The sequence below is a fragment of the Pongo abelii genome, chromosome 2, assembly GCF_028885655.2.
Source record: "Pongo abelii isolate AG06213 chromosome 2, NHGRI_mPonAbe1-v2.0_pri, whole genome shotgun sequence".
In the NCBI taxonomy this organism is placed as follows: Eukaryota; Metazoa; Chordata; class Mammalia; order Primates; family Hominidae; genus Pongo; species Pongo abelii.
This window is the reverse complement of record NC_085928.1, coordinates 207,483,479-207,511,198: the sequence shown is the minus strand read 5'-3', so window position 1 is coordinate 207,511,198 and position 27,720 is coordinate 207,483,479. Positions and strand designations below refer to the sequence as shown.

Below are 27,720 nucleotides of genomic sequence, written 5' to 3'. Positions count from 1 at the left end.
AGAGACATCATTTCTGAGTACTTAGAGGGGCTGATGACAAAAGGTGAGACCTAAATGGAGGCAGATGACTAACAATTTCTTCAGTTCATTCCCCGCATCCCCAACCACATGGGGAGTGCAGCTTTTGCCCCCCTGGAACCGTGGTTCTCAACATTTGCTCTGCCCCAAAATAAAAACAGATTGTGGGCCCCGCCCCCAGAGCTGTCGATCCAGCGGGTCGGAGGTGGGGCCCGAGCACTTGCATTTCCAGCAAGTTTCAGGGTGATGCTCACGTTGCTGGCCTAGGGACCACGCTGAGAACCACTGTCCTAGAAATATGGTCAACCCAGCCTTTCCTCCCTCACCTTCTTCACTCTCTTCCTCCCCTTCTCCGCCTGTTTCTCCTTTTCCGCTTCCTCCAGTTCCTCTCTGGTCCTCTTCTCACCTTCCAATCAGCTGGCTCTGCCACTGACTGGATGCCTGACTCGGGCAGTGGGCTAGGCCACGATGCCCCTGCCCAGCTCCTCCCTCGCCAGGGCGGTCAGCCTGGGCGCCTCTCTGTATCCTAGATCCTCTGGCAGGTGCGCTGGGAGGGAGCTGCTGCGTGAATTAGATACCAATCTTCCAGCTACCCTCCAGCCCCGACTCTGGGATTCTGACCTCTTCTTCCTTCCACATCTGAGCTTGTCTCTCTGCAGTTAGACATGGGATCTGGAGTCCTTCTAGGACAGGAGGAGGGGAGGACACCCTGGAATGCGGGCTAGGAGGTTGAGGGGAAGACCCCGAACAGCGGGGCCCGGGCCCGAGCGTGAGGCCGGGCTTCCAGCAGGGGGCGCGCCGGGGCAGCCCAGGTGTGGCGTCCGGGGACGGCGGGAGGTGACCTGCGCCCCGGGGGCGTGGATTCCGCCCAGGAACTCCCGGCCGCATTTAAGGAGCTCGGGCCAGCGTGAAGAGGGAGCAGGGAGGAAGCCCGGCTGCTGCTGACTTCCTCGGACCTGGACCCGGCCCCGGCCCCAGCCCCAGCCCGGCCCCAGCCAGCCCCGACGGCGCCATGCGGGGTCCGAGCCGGGCTCCGTGGCTGCTCCTGGCTCTGCGCACCGGTGAGGCCCCGCCGTGAGAGCCGAAGGCGGGCGGGGGTCCTGGGCGCTGCAGCCCGGCTGAGCAGGTCCCGGGGCTGGAAATGTGCCTGAGCCTGCGGCTCCGGGGGAGTGAGAGAGACAGGGGAGGCAGGGGCTCGGCGTCGAGTGAGGACGGCGGAGGGAACTAGCACTGAAGCGCAGACGGGGATGTCTGGAAGGCTTCTTGGAGGAGGCGGCCTTGAGCCGGCCCTGAAAACCCGAGGCTTCCGACGCTCGAAGGAGAAGCGTGGGGCTGAGGCGTGGTGGGGAGGCCTTGGAGTGTGGAGAGGAGCTCCCAGAGGGCGGCGCCTCCTGACGGGCGCAGGAACTCAGGGAGACTTTGGGGGGCCAGAGCAGCTCTTTCTCCCAAGCCCCCGCGGGAGAAGATTCAGAGGGACTGACCAGGAGGGGCGCGGGAGTCCGCCTGGGGGGGCCTTGCACATGCAGGGATGGAGGTGGGGACGGAGGCCGGGTCTCCTCGCGTCGGCGCCCCAGGGAGTCAGGGCCCGGGGTGGTGGGACGGGAGACGGGACCTCGGGGAGCGGCTCGCGGGGATCGCGGAGGGCGAGCGCCACGGGGATGGAGTTCGTGGCACCGCCCTGGCCGCAGGCGACGCACTCGTCAGTGCAAACGATGAAGCCACCCCCACCCCCACCCCCGCCCCGTCGGAACTTTGCAGTTTCCCGCCTGGGTGGTGGGGGGCTTGGAGCGCTGCGGGGGGGAGGGCAGTTCGACCTTCCAGGGCGCCGCCGGGAGTGGGGAGGGGAGGGCTGTGGGGGAAGCTTCAGTCTCGGCCCTTGGGCTGGTGGGGCTGCCACGGGAGGGTGACCTGGTTTCGGGGGGGAGTCATGCGTTTCTCTCCAGCACAGGCCTCTGGCAGTGCTGGCTGGGGCAGGGTGAATGCAGAGGAGCTCAGGCCTGAAAGTCATCAGCCCCAAAGGGCTCCAGCACCCCTTCCTCTGGGCCCCTAGCCTGGGAGCTCTAGGGGACTCTGACCCGGTCAGATCCTGAGGCATAAGCAGAAGTCCACTGAGGATCTGGGTGTCTCAGGCTCTCTACAAGAGTTTACTTTCAACACAGAAGGTGGGGTTTTTATCTGCTCTCTCAGAAGATGAAGCAGGCTCAGAGAGGCTTGAACCTACCCTGATGGGTCCTCAGCCTCCCCTCTGTGCCTGCCGTCTTCCCTTGGCAGGGTCTGGCACTGTGCCCACCGAGGGTGGGTTTGCAGCCAGCATAATCGCAGACACTCCCCGAGGGTGCAGGGCTCCTGGAGGGCAGCCCACCCACAGCCCCCTCACCTCACTCTCCTGTCCCCAGTTCATGAGGAAGGCCCAGGGACACTGCTGGGTGAGGCAACCCACACGAGCATTCTCTTCTGGAGGCCTGGAGAGGGGAAGAAGCTTCCACTTCCAGGGCCTGCCGAGACTCCCTAGCCAGTGCTCCCACCAGGTGGGGGTGGCTGAGAAGCGACCTGTAGACCCTCCTACTCCTCTGTAAAGGGCCGGGTTCTGAGCCATTCCATTTGCCCGCAGTCGTGCCCCTGGTCAGAGAGGCCCTGAGCACAGGAATACCAGCCCTTCCCCTGTCTCTGCGCCTAGTGCCTCCCTGTGGGAGGGCAGGGCTGCCCTAGAGGACTGGCTGTCCAGGCGAATGGGCTCACACAGAACTGCTGGAGCCACCCTCCATGGTGGGCCGGGGCTGGGCTTGGCGGGGGAGCCGGGCCTCACGGTCCCCTGCCCGCAGTGCTGGGTGGCATGGAGGTGCGGTGGTGCGCCACCTCGGACCCAGAGCAGCACAAGTGCAGCAACATGAGCAAGGCCTTCCAGGAAGCGGGCATCCAGCCCTCCCTCCTCTGCGTCCAGGGCACCTCGGCCGACCACTGCGTCCAGCTCATCGCGGTGAGTCCTCTCCCTTCCACTCTGCCAGGCAAGAGGGCTCTGACTCAGGAGCGAGCACACAACAGCCTCATTCACCGGGAAAGGAGCCGACCTCGCCCTGCCAGGCCCGGCCGATAGGATCTCCCAAGTCTCCCCGGCAATGAGGCCAGCTTGCCCCCCGCTGGGCCGGGCCAGGAGGTGGGAGCCTCAGGAGGACCCACTGCTCAGAGGGGCTCCAGCAAGGAAAGGCGCCTGAGAGGCTTCCCTTCCACAAGGCCCCTGCCAAGGGGGCGCAGATGGTGGTGACCCTCAGTGGCCACAGCGGGCTACTTGCTCATCTTGCCACGGGGCTTTCCAGAATGGGGCTTGTGTGGTTTCTGGGGAAGGAGGAGCAGGGGCTGGACTCCCAGGTGGGTGAGTATGGGATAGGAGAGCAGGTCTGCTGAGACCTGCTAAATGACATTGACAATCCTCAGAGGCATCACCAGAGAGTGGCGTCCCTCCCGGGTGGGTGCAAAGAAAGCTGGCTTTTCATTCCAGCTCTGCCCCCAATATGCCCCCAAGACCTAATTCAATCACAGGCCCACAGTGGGGCCAAGGCTGTGGGTCAGGCTCCATGTGAGGGCAGAAACCCCAAGCATAGAGCACCTTAGAGAAAAAAAGCTAGAAAACCTAGGGCAGCAGGAGAGGCGCAGGGTGAAGGGACAGAAAGCGAGGGAGACTCACTTTTCACTGCGCGCCGTTTTCTACTATCTGATTTTTTTACTATGATATTAAGTCCTGCAAAATCAATGATTAGTATTTTTTTTAATAACATTATTAGGAAACAAGGTGAATCCCTGGCCTGGGAAAGGGGGAGAGCCCTGGGCCCTGGTTGGGCTCCTGGGACAGATGAGAAGGACAGCACAGCCCTCTGGGGCTTGGGGTGGGGCCCCAGGCCATCTGGTAGGTGTCCCGAGTTCTTTGCTGAGCAGGCCGGCTGGGCCAGGCTTGGCTGAGCCGTGTTTCCTTGCAGGCCCAGGAGGCTGACGCCATCACTCTGGATGGAGGAACCGTCTATGAGGCGGGAAAGGAGCATGGCCTGAAGCCCGTGGTGGGCGAAGTGTATGATCAAGGTAGGAGGGTGCAGTGGGACGAGAGAGGACAGCTCTCCAGGCTGCCCTTGCTGGGCCTGGCCTGAGCTGGCCATCAGCCCTGTCCACAGAGTAGTCCTGGAGTCCCAGCCAGACGAACGCCCTAAGTCTCTCTCAAATTGCCCAGGGACAGGAGCTCCAGGGACACAGATAGCTGCCCCAAGTCTGCTCTTCCCCGCAGGGAGCCCAGCAGCCCCCTAGCCTGTGCCCACTCAGCTCTTACTGCGGGCCTGGTGTGGCCCCGGGCCTGGTGTGGTGCCGGGCATGGTGCTGTGCCTGTAACTGCCTCGGGTGAGCAAAGTGTCCTTAATGCTGAGCCACCTGCACACTCAGGGCCTCCCTTCAGAAGCCCGGCTCTGGGTAGGGAGTGCCTGCAAGCGGCACAGCTCAACAGACCCAGCACTTCCCCTTCCCATGACTTCTGTGACGTTGGCCAGCCTCCACTTGCCAGACTGTACAATGGGGATAGTAACACCTGCGCTGTCACCCAGACTAAATGAGCCAGGCCGTGTGCCCACCTGACATGTGGTATGTGCTGGAAAGAGTGAGTTCCTTTGCCCAGTCCCCGCATCACACACGGGACCTGCCTCCAGCTCAGCCGGCTCCTGTGTCTCCCCCGCCACCTCTGCTTGGCCGGTGCCTGGCCTCCATCACAGTCCAGCGCAACTGTCACCTCCTCCAAGGTGCTCCCTGAGCCCCTCCCTCCCTGGAGCAGGGCCTCTCTTGCCTGCAACCCCATGGTCTCTGCAAGCCTCTGCCTGCTCAGTCTCGTTAGTCCCCAGAGGAGGGTCAGAGGAGGGTCCAGTCTTCCCCTGTGTCTACCCTCTGGAACTCCACACAGCATCTCGCTTGGAGAAAGCACTAGCTGGTTCCTTGTTGAACTAATGGCCATCAAATGACACACGGTACAGTCCAACCCTGCACACCCATCAGCCAGAAACAGCTCTGCCTCCGAGGCCCCGCGCACCTCTCCCTCTTTAATTAACTCCACATCTCTACTGAGCACCTGCTACCCGCTGGTCATGAGCATGCAGCAGTAAACAAAGAGACCTTCCTGCCCTCACAGAGCAGAGAGTAAACAAACACACCCAAAACAATACAGTGACACATGTTGGGGGTGCTGTGAAGAAAAGGAAAGGGCAGGACAGAGAAAACGAGGGTTGCGGGGAAACCCACTGAAATAGAGCAGGCAGGATGGTGCTCTGCAGAGGTGATGGGTAAGCTGAGCCCCCGCAACGATCTCAGGCGGTCCAGAGGATTGGTAAGACACAAGGTGGGTGAGTCAGAGGATGGTACCAGATGGAGCTACTTAGGTTGGCGGGGGCCAGACCCTGGTGTGCAAGAAGTAACACTGGCTTTATGTTCTAGAACTCAACTTCATTCTGATATGGCCTCCCACACCACCGGGCAGTTTGTGCATGCGTGCATGCCTGTGTGTGCGCGCTCGTGCGATGGGAGACCCTCTGGTCATCAGTTCCCATAGCTGAGTCATCTGTGCTTTGCCTGAACAGCCCCTTGGGGCCACCTTGGCGCAGGGGAATGTTTCGCAAGGCTGCAGAGCCCTGGCCCCACCACATACACCCTGCAGCATTCAGGGTCGTGAGTGACTTGGGGCCACATCGCTAGTTCTCTCTGTCTCTGCCTCTGTCTCACTCTCCTTCAACCCCCTCAGCACCAGGAAATCGCCGCTCCTCATCTGGGGAATCCCCTCCTCGGCTCCCCTGCTCCTCCCAGACACCCTTCTTCCTATGACCCTGATACCATTCCCCCAAACCCTCCAAGTTCTCCTAGGCGCCTAGGCTTTGGGAGAGCAAGGACTTGCTGGCTGCTTCTGCTTTCTGTTCAGCTAAATAACTCCCCTGATGTGAGCAAATGTGAACCCAGCTAAGCACCAGCTGCTTGGGAAGGAAGAGGGGGAAATCAATGAATACATCAATATCTCAGGATCGTCTCTACCTCAAGAGGCTAGAGGGCAGGGTCTCTTAATACATGTAGATTAAGCCCACTTGCTCTCTTGGTAACGAGAACGCTATGCGCACATGCATGTGTACAGCCATGCTCCGTGCACACACCTCTCCCACAGCCGGCCCAGGCAGGGTGCTGGTGTAGCCTCTCTTGAGGCCTCTCCCTGCTGCCCTCACCTACTCCCCTCCCCTCCTAGAGGTCGGTACCTCCTATTATGCCGTGGCTGTGGTCAGGAGGAGCTCCCATGTGACCATTGACACCCTGAAAGGCGTGAAGTCCTGCCACACGGGCATCAATCGCACAGTTGGCTGGAACGTGCCTGTGGGCTACCTGGTGGAGAGCGGCCGCCTCTCGGTGATGGGCTGCGATGTACTCAAAGGTGAGGGCTTTGGGCTGGGCAGGAGGGTCCCCAGGCCTCCCCCTCCTTTTCTTGGCCCATGCTTGTCCCTTCACTGGGTAGCCTCCCTCCGGCCTCGCCACCATTCTTCATCCCTGGAAGGCGCAGCAGCCCCTGCTCCGTACCTCCCCCGCCTCCGCTCTGCCGCCAGCCCTGCGCACCAGCGCCGCCGCTTGACTTCCTGCTTGCTTGGACCCTGTGGGGCACGATTCTTGCTCACCCATCATGGTGTCCCACATGGCACAGCCAGGCACGGGCCCAGCCCATGAGTGGGAAGCAGTGAATCTCCCAGGAGTGCTTCCCACCGGTATAGACCCGGCGCAGGTCACTGTGTCTAGAAATGTGTCCTCAGCTTTACAGGACCAGAAATGCTATTTTTCCAGGACCCAAACAAGGTGCTGACTTGCACCCAGAAAGCTCCCAAGTGGCTCATCAGCCCAACCAGCCATGTAAACCCACGAGAGCCTGGAAGCCTCACCCTCTCAGCTGGTGGCCAGGTGTGGGCGGCTCGCCAGGCACTTGGCATATTTGTTAAATATCTACTCCTCTGGAAGGTCACAAAAAGAAAACCAGGAAGAGGGCTTACTCTGGAAAAGCTCAGTCTGGCTGGTGATAAGCGTGGCCCGACTGGCTCAGGTGCCGGCAACAGGGCCTCCTCGCGCGGCACAGGATGAATACTTGGTGCCAGCAGGGCTGGAAGAACCATGCAGGGCAGCGGACCCTGACCTCGTCCCCCTTGAGGCCGGCAGCTGGGCGTGTGCCTCCCTCCCTGTGCTGTGAGAAGGGTTGTCTACCCATGAATGATCTTCAGTAATTCTTTATTTCCCTTCTGTCATCAATCTCACTTGGCTGAGCTGGAAATGAAACCCACAGTGAGAAGAGCATCTGGCTGATACTCAGTTATCCTGCGTGATCATTTAGGAGGAAATGTTTAGTTCTCCCGAACCACTTTTAAATGACAGTCGCTCCCAATGCTCTCTGCTGCCTTGGTGGACCCGGTTTGGGGGTCACTGATCGGGTCCACTCCCCAGCTTTGCTCAGACTGAAGCTGGAAGGTGGAACCATTCTCAGCAGAGTCCAGATGAGAGCCCGGGCCCCCTGCTGACCCTGGGGGCTTGGCTTGGCTCTGAAGAAAGTTCTGCTGAGTGACCTCTCTACCTCTTTCCCACAGCTGTCAGCGACTATTTTGGGGGCAGCTGCGTCCCAGGGGCAGGAGAGACCGGTTACTCTGAGTCCCTCTGTCGCCTCTGCAGGGGTGACAGCTCTGGAGAAGGGGTGTGTGACAAGAGCCCCCAGGAGAGATACTACGACTACAGCGGGGCCTTCCGGTGAGCGGAGTGGGGGCGGGGGGGGGGGGCTGAGTTGGGCAGGCGGAGGCGCTTAAGGCCACAGATGCTGGGGAAAAACACCTTTGCCCAGAGGGGGCCGTGGAGGGGGAAGTGGCGTGTTGGCTGCATCTCATCAAAGCACCCTTTATATAGTTCTGTGCCCTGGTTAGTTTAAAAACATCCAGCTGGAATATGCCAAACCGGATTTGCTCATAAAATCAACATGTTTGGTATATTTAGTGAGGTGAGGGCTCGGAGAGAAGAAAATGGAAAAAACAGCCTTTTGGCCACTCCCATGTCCCCATTCTCAGACCAGCAGGGAGAGGGGGTCGGGGGAGTGTGTCTTGACACCTGGAGCCGGCCTGTCTCTGCTGCTGGTTGCGGCTGGCACCTTGGGTAATCCTTCTGTGGATGCAAGAGAGTCTCTAACAGCTCGTGGTCCAATTCCATCTGCCTGCAGAGGAGGAAACGTGCTCAGCAGGATTGGAAAGGAAGCTTCTCGGGCCCCTCTAGCTACCTCACGTTTCCACCCGGAGCGGGGAAGCCTGCTGGTGCCCCACGCTCCAGATGTGATCTGAGTGGATGCAGTTTTTGGCGTAGACAGAAGAAAAGTCCTCAGCACCCCTGAGCGGGACAGCCTTGCCCCTCCACTGCCCCGTGTCCTTGGCTATGCACACATTCTCTCTGACTCTCTTGGAGCTGCAGAACCCTCTCCTGATGTCGCCCTCCCCGACCTGCTCTAATACCTGCATATTTTCTGCCTGTGGGGACCCAAGCAGCCCCTTTGCCCAGCAGGTCTGACCTGCCTCCAACACTGGGCAGTGACATCAGCAGAACATGTAAAAGTCAATGGTCCCTCCCACTGAGGATTCTGTGGCATGGCATGAAAAGGCCTTCTAGTCCAATCCCCTGCCTCAGGGTACAATGCTCTTCAAAACACTGTGAAAATTAGCCCAGCATGGTGGCACACACCTGTCATCCCAGCTACTTTGGAGGCAGAGGCAGGATGATCACTTGAGCCCAAGAGCTCAAAGCTGCCGTGAGCTATGATTGCGCCACTGCACTCCAGCCTGGGCGACACAGTGAGACCCTATCTCTAAAAACAAAACAACAAAAACAAACACACAAAAAACCGACACCCTGAGAGTCAAGGCTGCTGATATTATAATAGCAGCTGTCCTGGGAGTGCCTGCTCCCTACAGGCCTGAGCTAGGCTGGAGAGGGTCTATACTGGATAGAGCAGCCCTGTGGGAGCTACTTTCCCACCCCCGCTTTACAGATGATAGGGGCTAGGAAGGGGCCACAACTTGGCAAAGCCACACAACCAACCAGCCAGGGAGCTGGAACCCAGACCACATGACTGGAAAGCCCATGCCCATCGTGGCCACCCCTACAGCCCAAGCCAGGCCTCCAGAGGTGGAAGATGAGCAGGGGCAGGGGCTCAGCCCATCCAGACCCACAGCTTCTCCTCCGCAGGTGCCTGGCGGAAGGGGCAGGGGACGTGGCCTTTGTGAAGCACAGCACGGTACTGGAGAACACGGATGGTGAGTGGGGGAGGGGCACGGGCCCAGAGGAGCAGGGAGTCAGGCCAGGCGGGCCTGGGGCAGGGACCCTAGATGGCAGAGTTGGGATCAAACGCCCTAGTGCAGTGCTGCTCTGAGTCTCTGGGTGACTTTGGACAAGTCCCACAGTCTCTGAGCCTCAGCACTCCCAGCTGCAGAAGAGCAGAGGCGGGTGTCACCAATGGAGTGCCCACTGCCCACAGGGCAGGAGAAGGGGGTCAGCGAGCAGCTCTGCTCTGCTCTGATTTGAATATGAAATTGGGTTCTGGTTCCACCTGAAGATGAGGGTCTGATTTTTTAAGCAATTTGCAAACCCCTGCACTGGATATCACCTACCAGCCCTTCCTGGCATTTTTCTCCCCTTGCCTGGAGAATGTGTCCTTCATCCCTGGGAAGGTTTAAGATACAGGTTGGTGTTGAGGCCGGGCGCGGTGGCTCACGCCTGTAATCCCAGCACTTTGGGAGGCCGAGGTGGGTGGATCACGAGGTCAGGAGATGAGACCATCCTGGCCAACATGGTGAAATCCTATCTCTGCTAAAATACAAAAAACTAGCCAAGCGTGGTGGTGGGTGCCACAAATCCCAGCTACTCAGGAAACTGAGTCAGGGGAGTTGCTTGAACCCAGGAGGCGGAGATTGCAGTGAGCCAAGGTCACGCCACTGCACTCCAGCCTGGTGACAGAGCGAGACTCCGTCTAACAACGACGACGACAAATTGGTGTCATATATTGAGCCGTCATGTCATTTAAGTTCTTTAATTTTGAAAGAGCTGAGCTTTGGAAAACTTACAAGAAGAATTCAGAGAGCTCCCTTCTATTCTTCACCCAAATTCTAACTGTTTAGCATTTTTCCACATTTGATTGTGTGTGTGTGCGTGTGTGTGTTCTGACCCATTTGAGAGTACATTTGCCTATGTCATACCCCTTGAATACTTTAGTGTGTATCGCTAAGACAAGGAGGTGTGTACCTAGCCACAATAATCAAAATCAGGACATGCAACTTTGATACAATCCTGTTATCCAATCTATAGCCGATATTGCAGATTCACTCACCGTCCCAATTCTGCGCTTCATACCCATTTCTTTCAGACCAGGACCTAAACTCTTACCATGCATGGGGTTTAGTTGTTAGATCTCTTTAGTTTCCTTTATCTTGGAACAGTTTTTCAGTCTTTGTTTTTTATGACATTGGCATTTTAAAGCATCAGGCCAGTTATTTTATAGAATGTCCCTCAATTTAGATTTGCCTGAAGATTGTTTCTTTTTTTGAATTGAGATATAATTTACATGCAGCAAAATTTGTTCTTTTTGAAGGATAGTTCTATGAGTTTTGCCAAATACATATGGTTGTATAACCACCACCACAATCGAGATCTTGATGGGGTAGACCCTTCAGCCCAGGAATTCCTCAGGCCCCTGCTAGTTATCCCCCTGGACCTGCCCGCGAGCAGCAAACACACTGTTCTGTCTGCAGTTTTGCCTCTCCCAGGACGTCTGATGATTAGGGTTTTTTTTTTTAATCATTGTCATTCCTTGCTGTTATTAATCAGAAAGTCCGTCACGAAAGCAAACACGGACCAGATCTGAGAAGGAGGAAAACGAGTGCCCTGCACACGAGGAAGCACGTAGGACGATGCGCTCTAGTGCTGGGCAAGCCTGGAAATGGGCTCCTGTTCACAGGCCCCAAGACGAGTCTGACAAAGGAGAATTCGGAAAACAGGCGAAGAGTAGGGATATGTTGGGTTGAAAATCAGGTCTTTCAAACTTGGGGTTTTTTTTTGAGATGGGGGTCTCACCATGTTGCCCAGGCTGGTCTCAAACCCCCAGCCTCAATTGATCCTCGCATCTCAGCCTCCTGAGTAGCTGGGATGACAGGCATGCACCTGGCAGCTTTTTCAAAGTTTTGATGGTAATCTGAGGCAATCTAAGGAAGTAATTTTTTAAGTGACTTTATACAAAAAGATTGGTAAGAGCAAAGGGGTAGAAGTGGCATAAATATCTAAAGCAGGGAAGTGACAGGACTTTCATTGTTCTTGGCTGAGGAGAAGCGGGAGTGGCTGATGGAAGCACCTAAATGATGCCTTTGTCTGTGGGAAGGCAAATGATGCCCCAGAGCTCTAACCAAAGGTTTTGCAGCAGCCGCAAAACAGAGGAAAGTTGGGAAGCGGGGGTAGAACAGCACTGAATCATTCAGAGCGCTGCAAACCACCATGTGGCCGTTAAAAATGACCTTTCGGGACTTTTCCTGAACTACCACTCTGGTGCGGGTTTTTGGTTTTGTTTTAAAATAGCTTTGCAGTGAAAGCTTTCATGACCGTACAAATTATCTTTTTTCTTCCCATTTCCTTGTAGAGGTTTTTTTCCTCCTTGTCTTAAAGTCGTAAAAATATTGTTATGTGGGACCATCTGTGGTTTAATTATAGTCCTTAATATTCATCTTCTCAATATCCCTGTTTGGTGTTAATAGTTACTCTTGCAAATTTTCTTTTCTGTTGAGAAACAAATGAATTTATGGAAAGTTTCCAATACTGTGGAAAAATACTCTACCAAATAGGATGCAAAATTGCCTGTCAACTATGTCCTTAGCCAGGTTAAAAGTGGTCAAAGGAGGCTGGGCACAGTGGCTCACGCCTGTAATCCCAGCACTTTGGGAGGCCGAGGCTGGCAGATCATGAGGTCAGGGGTTCGAGACCAGCCTGGCCAACATGGTGAAACCCCATCTCTACTAAAAATACAAAAATTAGCCAGGCGTGTTGGCGCACGCCTGTAATCTGAGCTACTCGGGAGGCTGAGGCAGAAGAATCACTTGAACCTGGGAGGCGGAGGTTGCAGTGAGCCAAGATCATGCCACTGCACTCCAGCCTGAGTGACAGAGTAAGACTCCGTCTCAAAAAAAGAAAAAAGGCCAGGTGCGGTGGCTCACGCCCGTAATCCCAACACTTTGGGAGGCCAAGGTGGGTGGATCACGAGGTCAGGAGATCGAGACCATCCTGGCTAACACAGTAAAACCCCGTCTCTACTAAAAAAATACAAAAAATTAGCCGGGCGTGGTGGCGAGCACCTGTGGTCCCAGCTACTCGGGAGGCTGAGGCAGGAGAATGGCATGAACCCAGAAGGCGGAGGTTGCAGTGAGCCGAGATCGCGCCACTGCACTCCAGCCTGGGCGACAGAGCGAGACTCCGTCTCAAAAAAAAAAAGGGGGGGGGTGGGTCAAAAGACAGGAAATAAAATAGAAAAAAGGACTTGAAAGAAATCCATCGCAATATGAATAGTTGGAGTTACGGGAGTTCCCCCTTCCTCTCTAGCCCCGGGGTGGGTAGATTCCGTGGCCCCTGCTCGGGGACCTGCCCCCTGCCCCCTGCCCCCTGCTCAGAGCCAAACGCAGTGCCTCATGGCAGCCGCGAGCTCATCCTAGACTCTTGGTACATTCATCTGTCTCACCCAAAGCCTTTCTTTTTTTTTTTGAGACAGAGTCTCGCTCTGTTGCCCAGGCTGGAGTGCAGTGGCGCGATCTTGGCTCACTGCAACCTCTGCCTCCCAGGTTCACGCCATTCTCCTGCCTCAGCCTCCCGAGTAGCTGGGACCACAGGCGCCCGCCACCACACCTGGCTAATTTTTTGTATTTTTATTAGAGACGGGGTTTCACCGTGTTAGCCAGGATGATCTCGATCTCCTGACCTCGTGATCCGCCCCCCTTGGCCTCCCAAAGTGCTGGGATTACAGGCTTGAGCCACCACGCCCGGCCAGCCTTTCTTATTTTCTTACTTTGTTTATCTTGAATAGTTACTTATAAGTATTGTATTACTGTCAGATACCTCCAATTCACTTTAGCAATAGAAATTGGTGAGAGCTAGAAAATGAGAGTAACGAGATAGAGTCTGTGTAGGTACCTGGAGCTGGGTGCAGCCACCAAGCTCTGCCACCTTCTGAATGCTGGGTTCTCATGTCCATGACACCCAGCTACCCCCCAGATTCCCTCTCCTGGGCCTTCCCCGCCACCCACCCCAACCCCTTTCGGAGCTGGCTCAGCCCAGGCTTCCTGCTTCCCAGGGAAGACGCTTCCCTCCTGGGGCCAGGCCCTGCTGTCACAGGACTTCGAGCTGCTGTGCCGGGATGGCAGCCGGGCCGACGTCACCGAGTGGAGGCAGTGCCATCTGGCCCGGGTGCCTGCTCATGCCGTGGTGGTCCGGGCCGACACAGATGGGGGCCTCATCTTCCGGCTGCTCAACGAAGGCCAGGTGGGCTCAGGGTCCCCCAACCCCCCTGCACAGCTTCCTGGATGGTGCTGGGCCCTGCGGTCGCTCAGCAGGGTGGGACCAGGAGGGGCAGGACCCAGAGATTGTCCTTGGGACAGACCCCAGCATCGGGCCAGTCAGAGTGAGGAACCAACTGTGCTGGCTGGCCAGGAGGAGGGCTGACCAGGGGAGGGGGGCCTACAGGAGGGGGACCCAGAGACTCAGGCACCCTCAGAAGAAGCTCCTGATACTTGTGTCTCTGAGAGCTAAAACCAAAACATATGAGCAAATAAACCAAGTAACAAAACCAGCGCCTTTCAAAGCACACCATTAATTACATGTGGCGAATAAGGTTTGGCTAAAACCGCTGCTTATGACAGCAATAGACTTCTGACTGCTGGTGCCCCAGGCTCAGTTAGTTTTGCCCCATCCAGGCTGCTACCACCAGCCCCATGGCATGTCCTCAGGACCATCCCACCCCTGGCCACAGTCATGTGTCCAAACAGCTGAGTGTGAGGAGGCCAAATGAACTCAGAGCAGACCCAGAACTGGCAGGGCCCAGGGGGAAGGAGGCAGCGGATCAGGGGAGGCGCCGCAGAAGAGGGAGGCCTCATCTGGCCCTCAGAGTGGGTGCCTGGTCTGAGGTCGGGGAAGAAGGAGGTAGGGGCCAAAGTGGGAGGGAAGGATATAGCCTGTCAGCATCCTCACCACCCTGTACCACACCCCTTGACACACAGCGTCTGTTCAGCCACGAGGGCAGCAGCTTCCAGATGTTCAGCTCTGAGGCCTATGGCCAGAAAGATCTGCTCTTCAAAGACTCTACCTCGGAGCTTGTGCCCATCGCCACGCAGACCTACGAGGCGTGGCTGGGCCACGAGTACCTGCACGCCATGAAGGGTCTGCTCTGCGACCCCAACCGTAAGTCCACCTGTCCTGACTGCTGCCAGCTCCAGCCCAGCTCAACCTCGGGCATGGCGAGGTTCTCTGGGAAAGTGGCCGGGGGAAGACGCTTACCAGGGAGGCCTCTGCGGGAACCTGTCATTTCCATTCCTCTGCCCCTGGGGCTTTGGGGAGGAAGCATCTCTTCAGCTATATGGCCTGTTGTGCCTCGGAAGCCCCACCTGGCCGCAGCAGAGTAGGATACAGACCATCAGAATCTGTCTTGGGAAGGGTCTCCTCGCCCCTCCATCCACGGCCATGGTGTCCTGTCAGTTCTACAGCCTCTCGCTCCTACTCCCCGCCTCTACCCCACGGCTACAGTCCTGGCGCAAGCGCCGTCTTTCGCCTGGACCATTGCAGTAGTCTACAAGTGAGCTTCTTGCCTTTAGCCCCCTGGCCCCATATATCTTCCACCTCCAGCCAGGGAAGCGGGTGTCACACACTGAGGTAGATACACGACAGCCGTGGTCTTCCTCAAGCCTCATAGTTGCCCCTTTTCTGTATGAGGAAGTGGGATCCGATGGTTAAATAACTTATCCCAGCCACACAGCTGACAGGAGAAAGGCCCAGAATTTCCCTTGGGTCCGACTCCACACTCTTCCATGGCGGGACTGGCCTGGCAGTGACCGCTTGCTTGCCCCACCCCAGGGCTGCCCCCCTACCTACGCTGGTGTGTGCTCTCCACTCCCGAGATCCAGAAGTGTGGAGACATGGCCGTAGCCTTCCGCCGGCAGCGGCTCAAGCCGGAGATCCAGTGCGTGTCAGCCAAGTCCCCCCAGCACTGCATGGAGCAGATCCAGGTGGGGGTCACGCAGGTGCAGCGTGGGCCAGGTGGGTGGGTGGTGGCAGTGCCTGGGCTGTTCTTACTACCCACACCCCCTGCTGCCTGGGGAAGAGGACAGTGTCTACTGCAACAAGCCCACAGGGACAGGCGGGGAGGAGCGACCTCAGGGGCCAGCACCCACCCCAGGGGACAGGCAGATAGGGATGAGTCCCCTGGAGAGCCTGGGAGCTCCTCGCTGAGTGGAGGGGCCAGGAGCAGAAGGAGCGCTGGCCCAGGTGGGCACTGACGCCCTGTAGCCTGGGGCAAGCCCCTTCCCCTTTCTGAATCTCAGCCTTCCCTTGTGCAGTAGAGAGTGGGCGTGGATCATTGTTCAACTTGTTTTTTCTTTTTTCCTAATTTTTCTAAATAGACAAATAATAATTGTGCATATTCATGAGATACATACTGATGCTTCGATACATAGAATACATGGTGATCGGAGCAGGATAATAATTAGCATACCATCATCTCAAACATTGCTCATTTCTCTGTGTGGAGAACATGCAATACTGTCCTACTGTTTGAAACTATGTATTATTGTTAACTCTAGTCATCCTACAGTCTATAGAACACTGGAGCTTATTCTTCCTATGTCTCCCGGCTGGGTGCATTGGCTCACACTTATAATCCCAGCACTTTGGGAGGCCGAGGTGGGTGGATCACTTGAGGCTAGGAGTTCAAGACCAGCCTGGCCAACATGGTGAAACCCTGTTTCTACTAAAAGTACAAAAAAATTAGCTGGGCATGGTGGCACACAGCTGTAATCCCAGCTACTCGGGAGGCTGAGGCAGGAGAATCGCTTGGACCCCGGAGGTGGAGGTTGCAGGGAGCCGAGATCACACCATTGCACTCCAGCCTGGGCGACAAGAGCGAGACTCTGTCTCAAAAAAAAAAAAAAAAAAAACCTTCCCCTACCCTTCCCAGTCTGCAGTATCCTCTGTTCTACTTTTTACTTCTGCGAGATCAACTTTTTTTAGCTTCCACATATGAGTGGAACATATGGTGTTTAACTTGCTGTGCCTGGCTTATTTCACATAACACGGTGTCCTCCAGTTCCATCCGTGTTGCTGCCAGTGACAGGATTTCATTCTTTTTTATGGCTAAATAGTATTCCACGGTGCATGCCGATGACATTTTCTCTATCCATCCTCTGTTGTTGGACACCTGGGTTGATTCCATATCCTGGCTATTGTGACCGGTGCTGCGATAAACATGGGGTGCAGGCATCCCTTCCACAGGCTGATTTCCTTTCCTTTGGACAGATTCCCAGTGGTGGGATTGCTGGACCATATGGTATTAAATAGTTCGATTTGTAGTTTGTGGAGGGACTTCCATACTGTTTTCCATGGCGGCTGTCCGGGTTTACATCCCCACCAACGGTGTGTAAGAGTTTCCTTTATTCTGCATCCTCACTAGCATTTGTTATTTTTTATCTTTTTGATAACAGCCACCCTAACTGGGGTGAGCTGATACCTCACTGTGGCTTTGATTTGCATTTCCCTGATGATTAGTGATGCCTGCTGGCATTTTGTTACGTCTTCTTTTGAGAAACGTCTGTTCTGATCATTTGCCCATTTTTAAGTTGGATGGTTTTCTGCTGTTGAGATGTTTCTGTTGCATGTATATTCTGGATATTAATCCCTTGTTGGATGGGTAGTTTGCAAATATTTTCTGTCATTCCGTAGGCTGTCTTCATTTCACTCTGTCGATTGTTTTCTTTGCTGTGCAGAAACTTTTTTGTTTAACTGCATTTGCTTATTATTGCTTTTGTTGCCTATGCTTTCGAGGTCTTTTCATAAAATCTTTTCTCAGACCAACGTCCTGAAGCGTTTTGTCTATATTCTCTTCAGCAATTTTATTGTCTTGGGCTCTGCATTTAGGCACCTCATCCATTTTGAGTTGGTCCCTGCGCAGGGTGAGGGGTAGTTTAGGGCCCCGTTCATTCTGCACTTGAACATTCAGCTTCTTCCCAGCAGCATCCACTGAAGAAGAGATCACTCTTTTCCCAAAGAGGTTCTTGGAACCTTTGTCAGAAATCAGCTGGCTGTAAAACTGCGGGTTAATTTCTGGGTTCTCTATTCTGTATCATTGGTCTATATGTCCGTTTCTATGCCTCTATCTTTGTTCTTTTTGCTTAGGATTGCTTTGGCTATTCAGGGTCACTTGTGGTTCCACACAAAGTTTAGGATTGTTTTCTAATTCTGTAGAGAATGTCACTGGAATTTCATAGAGAAGTTCAGCATTTTTGACAGCACCGTGCACTCAGAAGTCATTTTGCATTGATCATAATCTAGTGCACGAAAACTTTTCTTTCAGATATAAATTTAAAAATGTATGTCCTTATATACAGAGATATGAAATAAATGGTACCCGCTATTTTCTAATGTATTCTATTCTAATCCTTTTTTTCCTGACACTTGTCATGACCCATTCAATCGTTTTGGCCCCCATGAATAGGCTCACCATCCGCAGCTAGAAACACTGGCCTGATCTCTAGTGCCCGTTCATCTCTTTCCTGGTTTGCTTCTCTGCCTGGAGACTAATGCCAGATGCAGAGGAGGCCGCAGAGGCTCTACAGTCAGGGAGAACTGCTGTGGTCACAGGTGTCCAGCCTCGGCCCAGAGCCCTGGCTGTCAGCCCGTGGGTGTCCACACGCCGCAGTTTTTGTTTTCAGAGCAAAAAGGTGAGGCCTGCTCAGGGGGTCCCCAAGCACAGGCCCCTCAGCAGTGCCACCTCTGCCCAGGCCAGGGAACCACATCAACTGGAAGGCCACGAAGAGGAGACCGGGCAAGAATACAGGGTGACCAGGCCTATGACAATGACCATCGTGCAAGCTGACACTCCCTGTATGCCCCACACAGTGAGGGCCATTGTGTGGATCATCTCATGTAACCCTCACAACAGCCCTGGCGGTTGTTGTGACCATCAGCCCCACTTTTGGGTCTGGAACTGGGGAGAGAGAGGCTGGGGAAGTAACTTGCCCAAAGTCACCAGCCGGGATGTGTTGTATGAGCTTCCCCACACCGCGTTGCCTGAGCCAGGCCACAGCCCTGTCTCCACACTTCTGGATCTCGGGAGTGGAGACCACCCCAGCCTCAGGCCAAGGAGTGCCCGGGCCCAAGGCGGGGGTGTTCCGGGAGCTTCCGCAGGCCCCGATGGAAGCCTGTCCTTGTGCAGAGCTGAGTGTGACTGTGTGTGATGCTGACAGAGGAGCCTCCGCCGGAACTGCGGAAAGGGCTCAGTGGGGAGGTTCTTTATTTCCTAATGCCTGGCAGGCTGCCCTATTTTTCCAAGAGCCCCAGAGCAGGGAGAGGTGCAGGGAGGGAGGTTTCAACTTCCTCTGAGTGACAGCCTCCTGTCAATCTGGGCTCACAGAGGGCCAGGGGGCTGCCCTGGGACCTGCGGGAAGAGGAGAGACTTCAGGGGCTCCTCAGAACCCCAGCAAAGGGCTCAAAGACCCTCAGTTCTAGCTTCTGAGGTTCTCAGAGAGGAGTCCAGTGTGGCTGTAACACCCATTCCTGCCCTGCCAGTTACCCAGGGAAGGGACCATCAGCCAGAAGGGCCCTGGGCTGCGGTGCAGGGTCTGTGTCCTGCCCGACAGCACAATAGGAAGGGGGAGGTCTGAGCGGTGGAAAAAGGGCCCCGAGTGGTGCACCCTCCTGGCCCCAAATATCAACGCTGCTGCCTGTTATTAACCACCATCACTTCATGCCTCTTCAGATGGCGTGGGACACCTTCCCGGGGCACAGGTGTCCCCACTCTCCCCCACTGTCATCCCCTTCCCTTGAGGTTAATCACACTACTATGGCTTTGTTACCAGTTAGCCCCTTGGCGGGGTGCTGGGGCCACCTGTCAAGAGGCTTCCGAATGGACAAGTGGGATGGGTGCAGGTGACCTGGAGGCCCCAGGAGGGTCCTGGGAAGAAGGCACTGGACCCTCCCGCTGCCTCCGCAGGCAGAACTCCATCCCTCAGCCCTGGAGCCTCCTCCCCAGGCCCTGAGACTGCCATCGTTTCAGATCCGGTCATTCTTCCATCTGTACACACATTTAACAGACAGGCATTGCACCACACGGTGTGCTGGCCCTTGGCCAGGTGCTGGAGAGGTGGTGCCGGGCCATCTGGGGGCTGGCAGGGCACAGGGAGGCCCACACCAAGCATGAGGGTAGAGATCGCGCTTGCTTTGCTCAGAGCAGGGACACAGGGGACCCTGGGTGGCCACGCGCAAGAGTGCTGCGTGGGTGTTTCTGCCCCTTGGTCCTCCAGGCACCACTCCTGGCCAGGCATCTTCACAAGGAGAGGAAGGGGCAGACTGCCAGGATGGGGTACTCCCCACCCACATTCCCCAGGGGAGGGAAGCCTGAGGCCACAAACCCCAAAAGACCAGGCCCTGCCACCTCCACAGGACCCCGACATCCAGAGCCATCCTGGGCCCACCCCGGCCCAGTGGCTTCTTCTGTTCCCTTCAGGCTGGGCACATCGACGCTGTGACCCTGAGTGGCGAGGACATTTACACGGCGGGGAAGACGTACGGCCTGGTTCCCGCAGCTGGGGAGCACTATGCCCGTGAGTGCAGGACCTGCCGCCTGGCCTCAGCCGGGAGGTGGGGATATTTTTATAAATATAAAAAAGTGCCCCCCTCAGCCATTTTCAAAAGCTCCATGCCTCTCTCCTGGGGATAGTGGCTGCCTGTCACCAGGCCTGCCCCTCCTGCCCCAGCCCTCAGTTTCCCCAACTATTCAACAAACGTCTCTAAGGGGCTGGCAAACTTTCTGTAAAGGATTGGAGGATAAATACTTGAGGCTTTGCAGACGACAGACAGTCTCTCTTTGAATAACCCTTTCAAAATATAAAAACCATTCTTAGCTTACAACCCAGGCCATACAAGAGCAGGCCTCGTGGTTTGCCATCTTGGACTACTGGGGCCTCCTCAGCCTCTTCTGGCCCTAACCAGCCATGGAAAGTGGCCCTTCAGAGTCCCCCTGTCAGCTCATTTGCACCTTCTCAAGGGCCTGGGCTGGGGCTTTGGCCTCTGTCCTCTTACTGGTGACCTCAGAGGCCTGGGTCCCTTCCACCTGGGTGTGAGCAATCTCTGGGCTGTGGGAAAATGCTTCTGCAGCCTCAGCTGCGCCTCCACTTTCCTCCTGGGAAGTGAGAAAAATACCACCTGGGTTTAAGGAAAGAAAGAAGCCCCTGTGGGGAAGGACTGCTGGGGCCAGAGGAAGACAAGGCTGGAAAGTGGAGGCGAGAGGCTGCTTCTCACAGGGGACACAGGAAGGAGCCCCGGCTGGGCCTGCTCCCGGAACACCCTGGCCTCATGCCTGGGTACTCTTTGGCCTGCATAGCTCAGGCAAAGAGACGGGAAGGAATGGGTTTGAAGGAAGGACCCCCCAGGCACTTGCCTGGGCTCTCAGATGAGGGGCCCCTCGCGTGAGTCCCTCTCTCCCCAGCGGAAGACAGCAGCAACTCGTACTACGTGGTGGCCGTGGTGAGACGGGACAGCTCCGACGCCTTCACCTTGGATGAGCTTCGGGGCAAGTGCTCCTGCCACGCCGGTTTCGGCAGCCCTGCAGGCTGGGATATCCCCGTGGGCGCCCTCATTCGGAGAGGCTTCATCCGGCCCAAGGACTGTGACGTCCTCACAGGTACCACCTTTTTAGGCACGCAGACTGGGGAAGCCTTCTCTGGGGTTAGCTAGGGACCCGCAGCCTGTTGGGGAGAGGACCTTGTTGGAAGGTGGCCAGGCTTCTGCATATGTGCCCAGGTATCTCCACAAGCTGGGGACAGAAGCACCCACCATATGCCATACATGAAGCCCTTGCCGTGTGTTAGATCACACAACATTCATGGAAACTGGCAAGATCCTTGGGCTGACAGGCCGCATACCTCTGTCCCGGCTGTTAACTCGGAAAGCATACAAGCACTTTTTTTCTAACCACTGACACAAGCACACAGAAGGCACTAGGGCTGGCAGCTCCCATGCCCAGATAGCTGGACAGCTGCTCTGATTGGAACAAAACAGTGAGGTCGGGAGATCCCTGTCCCTGAGGAAGTTTAAGCGAAGGCTGGGTGATGTTGGGTGATGGAGTTGCTGTATCTAGACAACCTCTGCATTCCCCGCGCTGAGATCCTCCAGGAGACACTCCACTCAGAGCTGAGGGGAGCGGAGCAGACAGGTGGCCTTGCGGTGTAGGGCCAGGTGGGTGGGCAGACCTGTGGGGGAGCGGCCCGCCCAGCTCCCTGCCATGCTTTCCGCTGCTGGCCCTTCATCATCGCCCTTCCCTCCACCCCAGCGGTGAGCGAGTTCTTCAATGCCAGCTGCGTGCCCGTGAACAACCCCGAGAACTACCCCTCCTCGCTGTGTGCACTGTGCGTGGGGGACGAGCAGGGCCGCAACAAGTGTGTGGGCAACAGCCAGGAGCGGTATTACGGCTACAGCGGCGCCTTCAGGTACTCGGGCGGCCTGGCGGTCTGGGGCTGTGTGCAGAGGCTGGGACCCTCCTGCCGATGCCTGCCCTGCCCTCTGTGTGGCAGGTGCCTGGTGGAGAATGCGGGTGACGTTGCCTTCGTCAGGCACACAACCGTCTTTGACAACACAAATGGTAGGTGGGGGCCAGAGCAGGGCCAAAGGTCGGTCGGGGGGACTGTTCCCCATCCTCAGCGCAACCCAGACACCATGCTGGGTTGGGGCCAAGCAGCAGCTCAGAGAGGCTGAGTCTAGAGGGCTGTGACCCCTGGGAAGCTGGGAGCCCCAAGGGTCACAGGGTAAGAACAGACCTCAGACCACACATCCAGGGGTGCTGGATACGTGACGGTCTTTAATAGTCTGGAATTCAAGTCCCTGATCCACCGAAACGGTAGAAACTCAATCCCAGTCAATTTGGAAAGACCCCCTTCTGGGGGTCTTTTTGGGGGTATTTATGTAGTGCCAAGGTGTGAGGTAGGAGTGGCATGAGCCTCTCCACAGGGTCATGAGTTCAATCAGTATCTGGTCTGTGTTCCTGGGCAGGTCACTGCCTCATGCAAGGAAATCTCTCTGCAGCCCCCAAGCCACACTGAGGCAGGGCTCGCCCAACACACCACACAGGCGGTTTTCTTCCTGGAGTCACCTTCCTGGGCTCCGCCTGGGATAAAGAGCTCAGGAACGCTCTGCTCCAGGACCCCCGTACATACATGGTCCTATCAGAGCACACGCTCCCCCAGCTTATATCACTTCCCCTTCTTCTTGTTCTCCGTGAAGGAATCTGTGTCCGTTTTGAAGACTAGAGGCTGTTTTCCTCCAACACCAAAGGCTTGTACTGTCTGCATACCCTGCCTACACCCCAGGCTTTGAAACCCCAAATGCAGGAGGTCCAGTCTTCTCCACTCACTCCCAACATGTCTCCTCCTAGAGACTTAGCCCAGAAAGGCACAACTGTGGCCCGGTGGGGAGGGGACTGGACAGTGGGAAGCAAGACGTGCAGGGAAAGAAAAACGAAAACCTCAGTAAGTGTTTCAAAACTTGGATCTTGCCTCCTATGGCGGTCAGCAAGGCGGTAGGACCATTTGCCCCAGCAGAGCTAGGGAGGGCTCCAGGCCCTGAACCCTTCCTGTTGCCACAGCCCAGCTCCCCCGCCCAGCTTCCTACCAAGAACACGTGGAACCCTCCCCCACGGAGGGGCTGTGTGCTCCTGCAAGAGCCCAGCGGGCCTGCCTGGTCCCAGATCTGTGTATGGTGTGGTCTGGGATGGGGTCAAGGGAGGCAGGCAGGTGCTGGAGAGGCCTTGGAAGGTTCACTTGCAGTGAGTCACCACCTCCCAGGGCCACTCCTTTCCCTTTTATCTTTAGCTCTCCTCAAGGCCCACCTGGATTTCCTGGAAATAGGAGGAGGATGGCTACTAAGTGAATGCACAGAGACACGAAAATGTGATTCCTGAGGGGCAGCATTTTCTCAGGCAGCCCTGGGACCGCCTGCTTTAGAATCACTGGGATGCTGGTTTAACATGCAGATTCTTGAGCCTGATCTGAGACCTCCTGAATGAGATTCTTTGCAAGCAAGGCCCTTGAAGCTGCGTTCTGCATCCACAAGTGATGCTATACCCTGTTCCATTTGAGAACTTCAGCCCTTAGGGGCAATCACCCACCACCTTCAGGGAGCCACCCCACCCTCAGGCTTGAGGATGTAACACGTAGATGGGGTTCTCTGCCTGGGAGTGATTAACAGCCTCAGTTTCCTCACCTGTAAAATGGGGACAACACCACCTGCCCTGCATTACTGTTGTGGGGATGAAGCAACGTGTGTAAAGTGCTTGTCACATAGTAGGTACTCCCTACTCCCTGCTAATGGCATTAACACAGCTGGGTTCTTTCACCCCGGTAACACAGCAGAGCATGTGGAGAATGGAGAGGGTTGGGGAGCTGGCCAGATGTTGCCACCTCCCTGTAGTGAAGGCCTTGGGGTCCCAGGATAGCAGCTTCTCTTTACACTTCTCCCCACTCCCCGAACGTCCCCCCACACACTGCTTTACACCCCTCAGGCCACAATTCCGAGCCCTGGGCTGCTGAGCTCAGGTCAGAGGACTATGAACTGCTGTGCCCCAACGGGGCCCGAGCCGAGGTGTCCCAGTTTGCAGCCTGCAACCTGGCACAGATACCACCCCATGCCGTGATGGTCCGGCCAGACACCAACATCTTCACCGTGTATGGACTGCTGGACAAGGCCCAGGTGAGCCAGGGCGGGGCTACCTCATTGAGGGGTGTGCAGCAGAGGTAAGCTGAGCCCCTGGGAGGCCTCAGTCTACCTGGAGCAGACCTCTAGAGAAATTGAGGAAGCCCGGGGGAAATTCTGTGATTTTCACTTACACAAGGACATCCCTCCAGAAACTGTCCCCTCTGCCTCCTGCATCCTTGATTTTCCCTTCTCAGTCAGACCATTTTCACAAACATGAAACATGCTGTGATTTCTGCCATCCTTAAAGAACAAACTAACCTCTTGGTCTCACATCCATCCTCTTGCAGCTGTAATCCTGCTCCCTTTTTTTTTTTTTTTTTTGAGACGGAGTCTTGCTCTGTCACCCAGGCTGGAGTGTAGTGGCGCGATCTCAGCTCACTGCAAGCTCCGCCTCCTGGGTTCACGCCATTCTCCTGCCTCAGCCTCCTGAGTAGCTGGGACTACAGGCACCTGCCACCACGCCTGGCTAATTTTTTCTATTTTTTAGTAGAGACGAGGTTTCACTGTGTTAGCCAGGATGGTCTCAATCTCCTGACCTCGTGATCCGCCCGCCTCAGCCTCCCAAAGTGCTGGGATTACAGGCGTGAGCCACCGTGCCCAGCCAATCCTGCTCCCTTTCAAAGCAAAACTCCTCCAAAGAGTGGTCTGCTCTGGAGTTAACAAGTCCTCTCCTCTGGCCTCTCTTAAGGATGGAGACTGAGTTAGCAAGTCCTCTCTCCTCTGGCCTCTCTTAAGGATGGAGACTATCCCAGACAGGCTCCCACCAGGGCCCTGAAGCTGTTCTTGTCAAGGTCACAGTGACCATGTTGCTAAGCCCAGTGGCCGTTTCTTAGTCTTCATTTTACTTGACCTCTCAGAGACACCGGCCACAGCAATCCCTCCTCCTGGAAACACCTTCCCCTGCAGGCGCCCAGGTCCTCAGCCCTGCCTGGCTGTCCTCTCACTCTCTGGCCACTCCTCAGTCTTCTCTGCTGATTCCTCCTCATCTCCCTGACCTGTTAGCCCTAGGATTCAGTTCTCAGCCCTCTTCCCTGTCTACAGCTTACCCTTGATCTCATCCAATCCCATGTCATCAAATAGCATCTATATACAGATGGCTTCTAAATTTACATCTTCAGACCTCAGTCCCAAACTTGCATATTTAACTACATACTTGACATTTTGACTTGTGTTTCTAACAGTCGTCTCAAACGGATCAAGTCCGAAGTTGGACCCCCGTCTCTCCTTCAGTCTTCCCCACTTCAATTAAGAGCAACTTTAGCTTTTCCGTTTCCTCGGGAGTCATTTTTTACTCCGGTCTTCCTCTCGTGCTCTACAGCCAATCTATCGGCAAATCCCATTGGTCGTGCTTTCAAAATATACCTAGAATTTAAACCCAGGTTGTCTCACAATGGAGCTTCTGGTTTCTAAGCACTCCCCCTCCCCCGACTTATGCTGAAATTGCCTTCTCCACACCACCAGCACCACAGAACTGCAGAGCTGGCTGGCTCACCAGGCCTGTTCCTAAACTTTGACATTGTGAAATGATGCATGTTCCTTCCTGTTTTCTTCCCCACGGAACCCCTCTATCCCAGGAGTGCTTTCCTCTGGGTCCCTGGGCTTCCCTAGGGGGTTGCTAAGTCCTCTGAAGTAATATGGGAGAAGAATCCTGGGTGGATGTGCATTTTTCTGGGGAGAAGGCTGACAGCTTTCATCAGATCTTCAGGAGGATCTGCGAGTCCCTCCAAAAAGACTGAGAGCCACCTGCCTCCATTCCTCCTTGATCAGTACTTAACACTTTACACAGACGTTCATGCATGTTCTCCAGATGTCTTTTATTTATATTTGTATTCATGAGTTCTCATACTACTTCTGGTCTTTTTAGTAGCTCTTTTAGGGCTGTAGCCACAGAACGGTCATTCCAGTGATTCTAAGCAGGGCGGAGAGGAGCGCCCAGCTCACCTGATATTCTGTGACTGGCTGCAGAACACAAGTCCCTCTCGAAATTGTTTAGGTTTGTGGGGAGATATCTGTAAGACAGAGTGAGAAAGCCTTATGGAAAAGGCCAAGAAGTGCTGAGCAGGCCTTGCAGAACGCTCAGGAATCCCACCCACACCGTCCCTCATTTCTGGGTCTTTCTTCCTGGACATCTCAGGCCTCAGGCCTGCATCCAGGAGCTGGAGCACCGCAGTGCTTCTGAACGCCTCTTCCAGTGGCACCTGCGGGCCTAGTGTCCCCACACCCGCTTGGGTGACAGAGGCCAATCAGTTGTCAAGCTTAGGACTTCCAATCAGAGTCGTGGGGCGCTGAAATTGCTTGCTCTTTGGGTCACTGCACGTAAAGCAATTTGCAGCAAGCGGCACTGGGCGGGTGACCCTGCCTGAGCCCAGTGAGAAGCAGGTCTGATTGCGGTGCTTCCAGGACCTGTTTGGAGACGACCACAATAAGAATGGGTTCAAAATGTTCGACTCCTCCAACTATCACGGCCAAGACCTGCTTTTCAAGGATGCCACCGTCCGGGCGGTGCCTGTCGGCGAGAAAACCACCTACCGCGACTGGCTGGGGCTGGACTACGTGGCGGCGCTGGAAGGGATGTTGTCTCAGCAGTGCTCGGGCGCAGGTAGGACAGGCCCGCCCTGCCGCCTCCCCTGGTGCCATTCAGACCCCTTCACCCCAGAACGCTGAGGGAGCGGGGGGTGCTGCGGGTCCGGGGAGGCGGGTGGAGGCCCGTTCACAGCAGTCCAGGTGGGGTGTCCCGGGAGAATTTTGGCCAGGAGGGCAGGAGCCCGGCGGGTCTCCCAGACGGACCGGGGTAATGAGTGTAAACGCTCAAAACGGCGGTGCGGGGAGGATCTGGGGCCACGGCGGAAATACGCATGTGGTGCCTTTCTGGAAAGAATGAATATGTACAGGCAGCAGGGGAAGGAGCGCTGCAATCGCGCAGAAAGGGGGAGGCTGGGGCGAGTTCGGTCCCGAAAGATCCCCCCACCCCCACCCCAGAGTTGGTGCCTGAGGCGGCCACCGCGGCCCGGGCTTCGGGGCCTGACCTGCCGCGTTCGTCCCCAGCGGCCCCGGCGCCCGGGGCGCCCCTGCTCCCGCTGCTCCCGCTGCTGCTGCCCGCCCTCGCCGCCCGCCTGCTCCCGCCCGCCCTCTGAGCCCGGCCGCCCCGCCGGAGCCCGCGCCCTCGGAGACCCGCCGCGCCCCGCCCCGGAGCTCCCGGAGCTGCGATTCCCGCCTGGGGAGTTTCCGCGGCGGCTTCGCGCTGGAATCCGGAAGGAAGCTCGCGAAGGCCGGGAGCCCCGCCGCCCACGGGCGCCACCTGGCGCTGCTACCTGAGGCGCCGCCCCCGGGCCCGCGCGGCCCTTCCCGCCAACCGCCGCCTCCCGCCACCTGGAGCCGCGCGGGCCGCACCGGAGGAGGCCGGTTGCCCAGGAAACCGCTGAGTCCGGGCTTCCCGCCGCCCGCCCCGCAGTGTCGCCCGAGGGGCCCGTCCGCCTCCTCCCCGCAGTCCTGCGCCCCCGTCCGCGAGGCCCCCTGGGGACGCGGTGGCCACCGAGGCACCTACACCCGGAGGCCGCAGCCAGGCCCTCCGAGGAGGCGCGGCCTCTCCTGGCGGGCGAGGGAGGGAGACCGGACCAGGGCGACGGGGAGAAACCCTCCAGGGACCCCTAGAGGAAG

At 56.5% G+C, this 27,720-nt stretch overlaps 1 protein-coding gene and 1 long non-coding RNA gene across 7 annotated transcripts; one reads left to right on the top strand and one right to left on the bottom strand.

Annotated features, from left to right (window-relative positions):
* The first annotated feature begins 824 nt into the window (after window positions 1-824).
* MELTF (melanotransferrin) lies at window positions 825-27,720 on the top strand. Of its 6 annotated transcripts, XM_054551034.2 has the most exons (16): window positions 825-1,079; window positions 2,841-2,995; window positions 3,990-4,089; window positions 6,269-6,451; window positions 7,641-7,797; window positions 9,274-9,341; window positions 13,409-13,596; window positions 14,331-14,511; window positions 15,181-15,332; window positions 19,823-19,919; window positions 20,804-20,998; window positions 21,647-21,803; window positions 21,888-21,955; window positions 23,870-24,057; window positions 26,464-26,662; window positions 27,109-27,720. In XM_054551034.2, exons 1-16 carry the CDS (start codon window positions 1,031-1,033, stop codon window positions 27,195-27,197), a joined length of 2,226 nt encoding a protein of 741 aa, XP_054407009.2. In that variant the 5' UTR covers window positions 825-1,030; the 3' UTR covers window positions 27,198-27,720. The 6 variants fall into 6 exon arrangements, with proteins under 6 accessions (XP_054407009.2, XP_024096974.3, XP_054407005.2 ...); XM_024241206.3 differs by lacking the exon at window positions 27,109-27,720 and having other exon boundaries at window positions 26,464-26,727; XM_054551030.2 differs by lacking the exon at window positions 27,109-27,720 and having other exon boundaries at window positions 21,647-21,955; window positions 26,464-26,727.
* Window positions 25,859-27,463, bottom strand: LOC112131271 (uncharacterized). Its single transcript, XR_010139389.1, has 3 exons — window positions 27,375-27,463; window positions 26,593-26,931; window positions 25,859-26,466 (listed from the first exon to the last, which is right to left on the bottom strand). It is a non-coding gene; the product is annotated as an uncharacterized LOC112131271 (long non-coding RNA).